Below are 12,440 nucleotides of genomic sequence, written 5' to 3' on the forward strand. Positions count from 1 at the left end.
GAGCAGAGCAGATTTAGATTGGATGCTAGGAACAAGTTCTGCACTATGAGGGTGGTGGAAAACTGGAACAGATTACCCAGGGATGTGGTTGGGGCCCCTTCACTGGAAGCTGAACAGGGCTCTGGGCAACCTGATCTGGTTGAGGATGTCCCTGCTGACTGCAGGGGGGTTGGACTGGATGAGTTTTGGGAGGTCCCATCCAGCCTGGACCATTCTGTGATTGTATGATTCTATAGAGACATGTCTACATTATTCTTTTGTATCCAATCCCCTATTTTATTTACCTTTTACTCCAAGATGTGCAGAAAATTGCTCTTCCTGTTTATAAGTCAGACACTAGGCTAAAGTACCAGCCTCAAACCATAGCACCGTGTTTAAAGCTGTGGCTGGAGTATCACAAGTTAACCACAGCTCTTGAGAATTGTGTTTGGATATACAAACTGCGCTAAAGGAGCCTGTTCAAAACTGTGCAGAATGTGCTGTGTTCTGCTCTGTCTGCCTCTGCAGAGATTTGTAAAAGGTGATCAAAATCCAGATTTTTACAAGACTTTATTATCTGTAGTAGATGGTGCTGTGCTCCCCAGGGGCTGGAGAGATTCATTGCTAAGCCATAGAAGACAGTTTCGTAAGATGAGAGATCCATGTAAAGTAAAACAGGACAGCTGCCTTTGGTAGGGGTACAAGGGTTAAAAAGCATAATGAGAATATTTCATTGGATAATGGTTCCACTTAGGGGAGCTTGTAGCTTGTTCTAGTCTTCGGATGCCAGAGACTACAACAGATTTCTGTCCTCAGTAGAAATCAGAATTCAGCTTTATTTTTTCCAGGCCTGACCCAAATATTTGGTATGTGTTAAGCAGAGACAATTATTGCTTCCTTCTCAAGAGCTCTTGTCCCAGCAGTAGGCAATTGCTTATCTGTATGGCTTATGGCCCTCACTTAGGAGATACAACTGTCAAGCTCCAAACATCCTAACAGGACACAGCTGTGACTTACTCAGTCCTCAAGTCTGGCAGCTCAGGAGTTTTCTCTTTTTCCAAACATCTGTGAATTTTTGTTCCTCTTTCCTCATGCAAGAGTTCGGTGCTCTCCGAGTATGAGCAAAAAGCACTCTGGATTAATACTCAAGTAATGTGCTCCTTGACAAAGACTCCTGTAGTTCTGTTTCTGCAGGAGTCAGATGTCAGATATCTGATCAGCCTGATGTTAGTGCTCTTCTTTGCCTAGAGCCAGCAGTGGAGACAGAAAGGAGCAATGCAGAGCATTAACTCCTCTCTGTTATCAGATTTTCTTTTTATAATGAAAGATTTTATTGAGAGACTGACTCATGGAAACAGGAGACATCAGCTGTCTAAGTATCTCCCTTACACACTGATAAGAAAATTTGCATTCAGCTACAGTATCCTGAAGCTTTTCAGACCATAGTCTTTTGTTCTCTAGCCTTCTTTTCTCCTTTTTCCCAGTTAATAATTTAAGCATGGGACAGTGGCACAAGTTCAGTTAAGCCATCAGAACACTGCATTTTATCAGGGATGCTGAATGTACAAAATCTTAACAACCTAAAAAACAAAGGCACAAAGGCTTAAGAAAGTCTCTCACTAATGTAAAGAAACAAAAGGTTCTTCCCTAAAATGCCTGCTGTATATTACAGATGATCAGAAGGTCCTGCCTCTTCCTTGGGGAGCTGATAAGCCACCAGCCTTTTCCACAGCTTGGACACTGACTGCCCTCTTTATTGTGAACACAACAGAACTCTTCTCTGTGTGCAGTCTGCCACAGTCCTCTAATGCTGTATACAAGTTCGCCTTGGCAGAAGGGGTGCTGCAAATCTGACATCCACCTTGAGATCTTAATTGTTTCACAGCACTCTGCTGTGTTTATTCCTGAGAGTCTTTTGATAGGATCTTCAACTGAGGAATTCCTACTTGTGAAAAAAAAAAAATATAGAGGTTTTCAGCTGTCTGCATAGGACCTTATGGCAATACTCATTAACTGACCACAGAGCAAGCTGGAGCAGTGTGTTGTAGGGCAGAATACTCTCCCTAGGTGAACATCTCTTCTCCTTAGTGCATCTTCATAGTGCCTACAACTACAGAACAACCATGAAGGTGAAAGATCTGAACCTGTTAGGTATCTGCTTCAGAAGGATCAGTGGTGGTCATGTTGTGATAGTGGAGAAGTCAACAGCCATCCTGCATCCCCCTGGCCTCCTACAGGCCTGTGCATAGTCATGTACTGCTGCTGCCAGAGCTCCAGCCTGTGTGGTGCAGCACAGCCATTTTCCTTTATACCCTCCTGCTGTCAGTGTGCTAGAGCTTCTAGCTATTCTCTTAGTTGTTGAGGGCTGTACTTATCTTAAAAATAGGTAATTTTTTTTTTCTCTCTTTTTTTTGGGGGGGAGAGGGGGGAGGGATAGATTTTTCTTGTTACTGCTTTTCCTCTGCTATTGTTAGCTCTCCAAACCTATGCCTAACAGCTTTCTCAATAGCTGTAAGAGTTTGAAAGTTGTTCCCTTGATTCAGAATAGCCAAGAATTTAGTTAAGTGTTTTGGATGTAGTCTTTAAGAGTACCTAAAGCCATCCTTCTGCTTTAACAAAAATGGAGCTATGTTGAAACCATAACTCATTTCCCTCTTACTTTGTGTAAAGGTTTATTAGCTTGTGATTTAAGCAAACCATCTGGTCCTGCTGGCAATCCAAGTTATGTCAGACTTGATACTTTCTCCCTGTAATGTTACTCGAGGCAGTTAAATTACATACTTAAGTCCCAAGTCTGGCCTGTGCTTTTTCCATGTCTTAACATCTGTTCTGGGAAATTTTTCTGGGATCCAAACAAGTTTGCATGGAGCCAAAAGTCTTGTCTTTGTCTTTCTTGTCATGTCTATTTCTTTTCCTTCCCTTTTTCCTGTAGTTTAATCCATTCAACTAAGTAAAAGATAAGGCAGACATTTGCAGTCCCCTTTTCAGTAATGTACAAAATGAAATGAAAAATAGTTTGAAAACTCAAGAGCAGAAAAGACACTGTCCTGTGGGAGAGTCAGTGACACCTCTTAGAATCACAGAATGGTCTGGGTTGGAAGGGACCTCCAAAGCTCATTCAGTCCAGCCTTCTCTGCAGGGAAGGGGGGGGGGGGTGGGGGGGTTGGGGTGTGGGGTGTTTGTGGGGGGTGGGGGGGGTTGGTTTTTTGTGTTGTGGTTTGGGGGGTTGGGGGTTTTATGAAAATTAGTTGATGGAAATTAAAGGAATAAGATAAGGTTGTGAGAATTGTGAAGATTAATAAGAAAGATTAAGGGAATGGGAATAATAAAGATGGTTTTAGGGGAAGTATGAATTGAGATTGAGAGAGAGAGAGTGGGTTAATGGGAAAAGGAAGGAAAGATAAGGGATTTATGAGAGAGATAAGGAAGGTAAAAAGGATGTAGATGAGAGTGGTGAGAAAGTGAAGGAGAGGAGAATAGTTATAAAAATAGAAAGATAAGGAAGATGTATTAGAGAATTAAAAGTATGGGATGAAAGAAGAGTAAGAGAATGATGGACCATGTCCTTCCTGTGTTGAGGGTCCCACAGCTGGATGAAGTATTCCAGGTGAGGTCTCCCCAGAGCACAGTGGCAGAATCACCTCTCTGGATCTGTTGGCAGCTCTGCTTTGGATGCAACCCAGGCTGCTATTGGTCTTCTGTGATGCAAGCTCACACTTCCTGCCCATGGCCAGCTTCTCATCCAACAGCACCCCCAAGTTCTTTTCCTCAGGGCTGCTTTCTATCACCTCATCCCCCAGCCTGGATTGATAGTGAGGATTGTTCTGGCCCAGGTGCAGGACCCTGCACTTGCTCTTGTTGAACCTCATGAGGTTCACCTGGGCCACCTCTCCAGCCTGTCCAGGTCCCTCTGGGTGCCTCGACCCCACTGTCTATAGCAGTGATAAAAATATTAAGCAGCACAGGTTCCAGTGTGGTCCCAATATCAATACAGACTGGCAGATGAAAGGGCTGAGAGCAGTTGTGTGGAAAAGGACTTCAGGATCCTTGTGTATAAAAATTGGCCCCAAGGCAGCAATGTACGCTCACAGCCCAGAAGGCCAACCAATTCCTGGGCTGCATCAGAAGTGTGGCCATCAGGTCAAAGGAGATGATTGGGCTCCTCACACTGTTCTGATGAGACCACACCTGCAGGACTGTGGCCAGCTCTGGAGTCCTCAGCAGAGGAATGACACAGTCCTGTTGGAGTGGGCCCAGAGGAGGGCCACAAACATTATCAGAGGGATGGAACACCCCTGTGAGGAAGGCTGAAAGCCTGGGTCGTGCAGCCTGGAGAAGAGAAGGCTGCAAGGAGAATTAATTGTGACTTTGAAATATGTAAAGAGGCTCTCAAGAAAGAGAGTGAGACTTTTTACCAAGGTCTGCAGTGACAGGACAACTGGCAAAGCTTTTAAAGGGCAAGTTTAGACTGGATATAAGGAAGGAAAGCTTTTGCAATGAGAGTGGTGGAACACTGGAACAGGTTGCCCTGGGAAGCTGTGCATGCCCCATCACTGTTCAAGAGCAAATTTGATGAGGCTTTGAGCAATCCGATGGAGTGAAAGCCAAACCTGCCCCTAGCAGGAGAGTTGGCATAGGTGATACTTAATTAATATTTATTAATTAATATTTATGTATTTATATACATACAGGGTGAGTGCCCAGAGGATGGAGCCAGGCTCTGCTGGGTGATGCCCAATGCCAGCACAAGGGGCAATGGTGGAAGCTGAGGCATAGGAAGTTCCATGGAAACATGAGGAAAAGGTTTTTCCCTGTGAGGGTGACAGAACCCTGGAACAGGCTGCCCAGGAGGGTTGTGGAGTCTCTCTCTCTGGAGATATTCCAAACCCACCTGGCTGTGTTCCTGTGTGACCTGCTCTAGGTGCTCCTGCTCTGGCAGGGGGGTTGGACTGGATGAGCTTTGGAGGTCCCTTCCAGCCCCTAACACTCTGTGATTCTGTGATATTTAAAGGTCCTTTCCAACCCAATTCATTCTATGAAAAATCAAATAAAAAAAGAAAAACATAGATTACTTATCTACAGGTGGGGAAAAAGCCTTATCTAACATAAACATAAAACATTTTTAATACAGTTTACCAGTGATTTGCTATCCTCAATAAGTATTAATTAAGCCAGCCTTATGCATTTGAACTATGGGTGCATTCATATCCATCACTTGGTGTAGCTTTCTTCATGGCCTGAAATATCAACTGTGTCTCAGAAATTCCCTCATGTCAAAGGTGGCAATTTGACCTTACTTGTTCTGATCATCAGTAATCTTCCCAGGAGCTGGTATGGAGGTTGGTAGGATCCCCAGCCTCGTTAATATTTTTCATATCCAGTCCCTTTCTCCATTTCACTGTCTTTTAACTGACTTTTGGGGAACTTGATCAAGCTGTTTGGAAGTCTCTGGCTTCACATCCCCCAATGGTCAAAAAAGATGACCAGGAATCACCACATACTTTGGGATGGTGTAGTAACTGTGTGTCTATGCAATATCCTGGTTTCTGATTTACAGTTGCATTAGAGGAGCCTGCGATTAGAGTGTCTAGGTGCAGGGAGGTTAGGATGGTAAATAGGCTCCTAAAAAGAGCTTTGGGGTTTTTTTTTTATATTACATTATTCCTTCTGTTTCTTTACAGGCTGCCACTGACATGGTAAATCAACTTCCCCTGTTGTATTGCCTTTTCTTTCCACCTTGCTTTCATGCTTTCTTAGGAGATGTAATACTATGTAAAACTTTTGTCCCATGTTGACATTTCTCTTTGCTGCTGCTGTGAGTCTCAGACTGATCTGATCGACATAGTTTTCCCTCTTGCACATTATTCAGTCTCTCAGGAGTTCTTTCCCCTAATGGAAACTTCTTTCAGCTTCATGTCCTTCCTTAAAGATAAGCTGCCATGTGGTCAGTTCACTTAAGTCCTAGAGACAATGAAAAAAGTAGTCTCCATTTCAGCAGATTCATCCTGCTCAGGATACATGAAGGCCTTTTAGGCCTTTGTGCAGAGAAGTGAATCAGGAGCAGGACACAGACAGTGAAAGACACACTCTGCTTTGTGTACTATCATTTGAGCATGGAGAAAAGAGGAGCAAGAGTGCACTCTTTACACCTCCTGACGTGGAACCAGTGAGGGCAGAAGCTTGCCTGCAGCTAAACTGAAGATGTCAACAGCAACAGCTTGTCTCTGAAAATCTCTCGTGCCAGAACTCTGACTTTTGGCAAATAGTTTTTCTTTACGATGTAATTAGCTGTCAAGGGAAACGAAAAATCAAGGGTAGATTTGAGGGGGTTTGTATAGGCTAAATGAGACTCTCTTTCTTCTTCCGGTATCTGAAGGAAGCTACAAGAAAGCTGGGGAGGGACTTTTTAGGGTGTCAGGGAGTGGTAGGACTGGGGGGAATAGATCCAAGTTAGAGGAGGGGAGGTTTAGATTAGACATTGGAAAGAAGTTGTTCCCCATGAGGGTGGTGAGACACTGGAACAGGTTGTCCAGGGAGGTGGTGGAAGCCTCATCCCTGGAGGTTTTTGCAGCCAGGCTGGATGTGGTTCTGGGCAACCTGCTGTAGTGTGAGGTGTCCCTGGCCATGGCAGGGGGTTGGAAGCAGCTTGCTTCCAGTCAATATTCCTCTGTCACTTCTCACGGGACTTACTGGAACAGGAACAGACAGGCCTGCACCAAGATTCTTAAGCTGCCAAATAAAATCTTCTGTTTTGTAGCAATTTAACTGAAATGGTTTCATGGAATATTGCTAACTTGATTAATCTGTACAACAATATCTTTGTTGTGAGTGCAGCGATCACTGGTTTGGTGAATAGTGTTTTGGTAAATTGCATGGCAAACGGTACTTGCTGGAGAGGATGGAAGGGCAGGGAGGCTTTGCAGTGGGACCTGCACAGGTGACATCAATGGGCCAAGGCTCATTGTATGACTTTTAACAAGGCCAAGAGCCAGGTCCTTCACCTGGATCACAACAACCCCATGGTAAGCTACAGACTGGGGGATGTGTGGTTGGAAAGCTGTGACTCAGAGAGGGACCTGGGGGTTCTGGTTGACAGTCAATTAAATATGAGCCAGCAGTGCCCAGGTGGCCAAGAAAGCCAAAGGCATCCTGGCTTGGATCAGAACCACTGTGGGCAGCAGGGACAGGAGGTGATCATCCTCCTGTGCTCAGCACTGCTGAGGCCACACCTCCAGTGCTGTGTTCAGTTCTGGACCTCTCACTCCAGGAAGGACATTGAAGGTCTGGAGTGTGCCCAGAGAAGGGCAACGAGGCTGGAGAAGGGCCTGGAGCCCCTGGGCTACCAGGAGGGGCTGAGGGAGCTGGGGGTGTTCAGGCTGGAGAAGAGGAGGCTGAGGGGAGACCTCATTGCTCTCTACAGCTCCCTGAAGGGAGGTTGGAGTGAGGAGGGGACAGCCTCTGCTCCTTGGTGGCAAGAGACAGCAGCAGAGGAAATGGTTCCAAGCTGCAGCAGGGGAGGTTCAGGCTGGATGCTAGGAAATATTTCTTCCCAGAGGGTTCTCAGCCATTGGAATGGTCTGCCCAGGGCAGTGCTGGAGTCCCCATCCCTGGAGGTGTTTGCACAGTGTGTGGAGCTGGTGCTTAGGGACATGGTTGAGTGCTGACCCTGCAGTGCTGGGTGGAAGGTTGGACTGGCTGAGCTTGGAGGTCTCTTCCAACTGGATGTTTTCTGTGATTCTGTAATGACAGCTCCATAAACTAAGTTGTTGGCAAAGCTTCAAAGCCACTTGCATTCCAGTCACTCTGAACCATTTCCATTTGCTGAAGATATTAGCATTGCTCTGCTGTACCTGGGTGCCATTGGCAGCTGATTGAATCTCTTCTCTTTTGGTAAAGCAGAATGCCTACAGGCATTGGTCAGCAGGTATTCTGAGGGAACAGCCTTACTTCCATCTGAACAGGAACACAGTGCCCTCCCTGTTTCAGAAACACTACCTTTGTTCTTCACATCCATAAGTAGCTTCTCTTTATGCATCATTCCCAGAGAAAGCTTTTTATCTTTTTGGTGTGTTATTGGTGTGTTCCATTTCACATCTAGGGTATTTAATATCTACAGACCATCCTTTTATCCTTCTGGTTCACTTTCTAGAACAGACAAACTGAAGAGCTGAAGGTTTAGTGTTTGGAATTGCAGTGGTAACATTCCAGTGACCAGACTGTGCTCATTCACAGACTGCAGGATTGCTTCAGAGAAGCACAGATGTACTGTGCACAGTACTACATGATGCTCCCAGTCTACAGCAGTGCTGTGCAGTGCACCTGCACTGGTAACTGTGCTTCAATTCACTTGTGACATTTAGTAGGTTCCAGCTGATTATATGATGCTTTTTCTCTCCTCCTGTCTTCCCCAAAAAATATTTCAGGTAGAAGAGCTGATGATGGCCATGGAGAAAGTTAAGCAGGAGCTGGAGTCAATGAAAGCAAAGTTGTCCTCTACTCAACAGTCTTTGGCTGAGAAGGAAAGCCATTTGACCAACCTCCGAGCTGAGAGAAGGAAGCATTTGGAGGAAGTGCTGGAGATGAAGTAAGTGTTTCTTTTCACTGTCTACAGGCGTGTTTGACATCTCTGAATTTCCCTCAGATCCCTGCTGTTCTGAAGACAGCCACTGCAGGAATATGTTTCTGTAGATAACAGCTATTGATGTAATCAGTCAAGCCTTCAGAAGCCTTCTGGCCAGGGATTCCCTACATGGCTTTCACTCTTTTGTTAGAGCTCAGAAATTTTCCTTCCTTCTGATCTTGTGCAGTAGCTGTCTCAGTTACTGTCTTGTGAATGTGCCACCCTGCTGTGAGCAGCCTGTAATCGACTTTAAGGTGAGGTGCAAGTCACAGGGTCACAGGATCAGAGCATGGTAGGGGTGGGAAGGGACCTCTAAGGATCTTCCAGTCCAACCCCTCTGCCAGAGCAGGACCATAGAATCCAGCACAGGTCACACAGGAACACATCCAGATGGGGCTGGAAAGGCTCCAGAGAAGACGACTCCACAACCAGTCCTCTGTGACTCTCACAATCGAGAAGTTCCTCCTCATGTTGAGGTGGAACCTCCTGTGCTGTAGTTTCCATCCATTGCCTCTTGTCCTATTCCAGGGCACAAGTGAGCAGAGGCTGTCCCTGTCCCTTCCTTCCTGACCCCCAGCCCTCAGCTATTGATAGTTATTGATCAGATCCCCTCTCAGTCTTCTCCTCTCCAGACTAAACAGCCCCAGGGCTCTCAGCCTTTCCTCAGCAGGCAGTGCTCCAGTCCCTTCAGCGGCCTTGTACTCTCTGCAGCAGATCCCTGTCCCTCTTGAACTGGGGAGCCCAGAACAGGATGCGATATTCCAGGTGAGGTCCCATCAGGGCACAGTAGAGATGGAGGAGAACCTCCCTGGATCTGCTGGACACACTCCTCTGAATGCACCCCAGGACCCCATTGGCCTTCTTGGCCACCAGGGCACATTGCTGTCCCATGCAGAACTTGTTGTCCACCAGCACTCCCAGGTCCTTCTCCACAGGGCTGCTCTCCAGCAGTTCACCTCCCAACCTGTCCTGCTGCAGTTTATTCTTCCTTCCCAGGTGCAGGACTCTGCACTTCTCCTTGTTGAACCTCATTAGATTCCTCTCTGCTCAGCTCTCAGTCTGTCCAAGTCTCACTGAATGATCACACAGCCTTCAGGTGCCTCAGCCAAACCTCCCTCCCAGTTTGGTATCCTCAGCAGACCTGCTGAGCAGACATTCTGTCCTGTCATCAATGTCATTGCTAAGATGTGACAAGAAGGAAAAAGGGAAGAGAGAAACATGATGTCAGGTGTCTCTGATGCTGAGATCAGACTGCAAATGTCTGGTCTGCTAAAGCATTTTTCAAACTCCTGCAGAGGATTCCTTAGCACTGCACCAGAGTGTGAAGGTCTGTATCTCTCAGCCTTCTCTCATCACCTTTCCATAAGGAGGCCTGAGTAAAACCAACCTTTGAAGAGGTGGGAAGAAGTGAGGAATTGGGCTTCTGAGGCTTAAATACTTCCTAATTTCTGATGGTGCATTATAGGTGAGTAGTTATCCTTAGTTCAGGGAGGCATGAATCCGTTCAGTGCAGTGATGGATTGTGCCAGCAGTTCATTAGAAACACTTCAAGTTGTTTAGCCAGCCCTGAAGAGAAGGAACGTTTTTATTGGCAGGAGCTGCAGTGGTTCCTCCACTGTGGTTTTGTGAGCCATTATTTATTTATTTAACTTTTCTCTGCTAGTCTCTTTTCCTTTCTGGCTTTTTTTTTTCCTTTTAATGAAAGGATAGAAAAACAGCTGTTACAAAATGGAAAGAGAAGTGTCTTAGATCTTGAAGCTCAACTTAGGAGTGCTGTATAAAGTGAGCCAAGCCTCCCCAGCTTCATACTCAGCTACAAGAGACTGATCTAGACCTGGCATAAGAATGTTGGAAGACTGCAGTACTTAAAAGCCACACTTTATTTTTAATAAAATATTTTATTGAGCTATAAATTTGACTGCCTTGAGAGTTGGTGTATTGGGGGATGGGGAGAATAGCTCTTAAGGTGATGTGGGAATCCAAAGCAACTGGAGATATATCCCATATCCAGTCACTTGGCAGTACTCTCCTCTGCCAAACTGCTCTGCCAAAGCTTCTCATTAAAATCCACACGTAGTGCACAGTGTATCCTGAGATGTATTTGGAGCTGTGTAGCTCTACAGCCTTTCAGACAACTAGTCACTTCTCCTACGTGATGACTTCTCTTAGCTGAGCAAATTATTGTTAGAAAGTTGCTGTACTGAAATGCAGCATCAGGAACTGCCTGAACTGGTAGATCCATTGTGCCTCAGAAGGAAGAAGAAGACTGGAGAGAATGGTAATGCTGTCAGCACGTGCAGAGAAAGATGGAAAAGAGATTACTTTTGTATAGCTAACAAGCTGAACGTGTTGTAGTCGTAGCTGCTCTGTCTTAGAGTTCTATAAAGCTGCCAAAAGCATCCAAACTTCAAAACCTCAGCCTGGCCGTGAGGCTGTGTTGCAAACAAGCCTCTACTGAGGACTCTCAGTTAATTAAATATCCTATATTTATATACAGAACCTTGAGCATACTCCCTGCTGCCCTACTTTCCCAGCCAATGCCGTTTATGAAAGGCACTCATGGCAGCTGCTTGCTAGCTTTGCAAAAAGTTTCTGATGTTTTTAAAACATTTCCTACTATTTCAGCTCAAAAACAACAGCAATTGAATGAGTGGTCCATTTTGTGAGGCAGCTAGCTGGGTTTTGGTATCCTTAACAGAAAACAATGGCTATTCAGAGACAACATCTGCTTGAAACAGACCCTCCAAGGAAATCTTCTTCATCCATTGTACTGTTGCTGTTCAAAGATGCAGTGAAGCAATATTGTTTGCCAAGTCAAAGGGCATGCTTTAGTGGGAGGAGTTTGAGGTGCTCAAAAGCAGCACTGGTGAAATTTGAGATGTGCTGGAGGTTTAACAGCTTGGGCCATGCAGGCAGCTAACAGGACGGACGCACACAAGAGAAATAGCTTAGCAATGATGCTTTAGGAGATTCTAGACAGAATCACAAAATGGTCAGGGTTGGAAGGGACCTCAAGGATCATCCAGTTCCAACCCCCCCTGCCATGGACAGGGACACCTCACACTAGAGCAGATTGCTCACAGCCACATCCAGCCTGGCCTTAAAAACCTCCAGGGAGGAGGCTTCCACCACCTCCCTGGGCAACCTGTGCCAGTGTCTCACCACCCTCATGGCAAAGAACTTCTTCCTAACATCCAATATGACTCTACTCCTTCCTAGTTTTGCTCCATTCCCCCCAGTTCTATCACTCCCTGACACCCTAGAAAGTCCCTCCTCAGCTTTCTTGTAGCCCCCTTCAGATACTGGAAGGCCACAAGAAGGTCTCCTTGGAGCCTTCTCTTCTCCAGACTGAACAACCCCAACTCTCTCAGTCTGTCTCCATAGCAGAGCAGCTCCAGCCCTCTGCTCATCCTCATGGCCCTTCTCTGGACACCTTCCAGCACCTCCAGATCCTTCTTGTAATAGGAGCTCCAGAACTGGACACAGTGCTCCAGGTGGGATAAGACATGGACTGCAAGAAAGTGTTAAAGCAGCAAGAGACCCCAGGAAGTTACATCTGGGTTTGAATAGGAAGCTGTTAGATATTAGTTAGTGAAAAAATGTATTTAAAATGCTGTTTCTTAGTGTGGAACTTTTGTTTACCACTGCCTCTGTAACCCAAAGAAGACCATTTCACACTCCTTAGGGAACACTGGCACTAGAATAACTCAAGTGCCAATTATTCTAAGGAAGAAATTTTACTTCTTAAAGAAATGGAGAAGAAAGAAATATTTTGAGACCCTTTTCCTCTAATAGCTTCATTTTCTTTGAAAAAAACCCACCTTTGTTGTAAATAATTATG

General features: G+C 45.6%; 1 protein-coding gene across 2 annotated transcripts in view; it reads left to right on the forward strand.

Annotated features, from left to right (window-relative positions):
* Positions 1–12,440, forward strand: part of ERC1 (ELKS/RAB6-interacting/CAST family member 1) — a 351,929-nt gene that overhangs the window by 208,058 nt on the left and 131,431 nt on the right. For both annotated transcript variants that reach the window (XM_054386713.1, XM_054386714.1), the window contains one exon: positions 8,403–8,563. In XM_054386713.1, coding sequence (XP_054242688.1) covers positions 8,403–8,563 — 161 coding nt within the window. The remainder of the gene's footprint in view (positions 1–8,402; positions 8,564–12,440) is intronic.

The sequence above is a fragment of the Indicator indicator genome, chromosome 14 (genome assembly GCF_027791375.1).
Source record: "Indicator indicator isolate 239-I01 chromosome 14, UM_Iind_1.1, whole genome shotgun sequence".
NCBI lineage: Eukaryota > Metazoa > Chordata > Aves > Piciformes > Indicatoridae > Indicator > Indicator indicator.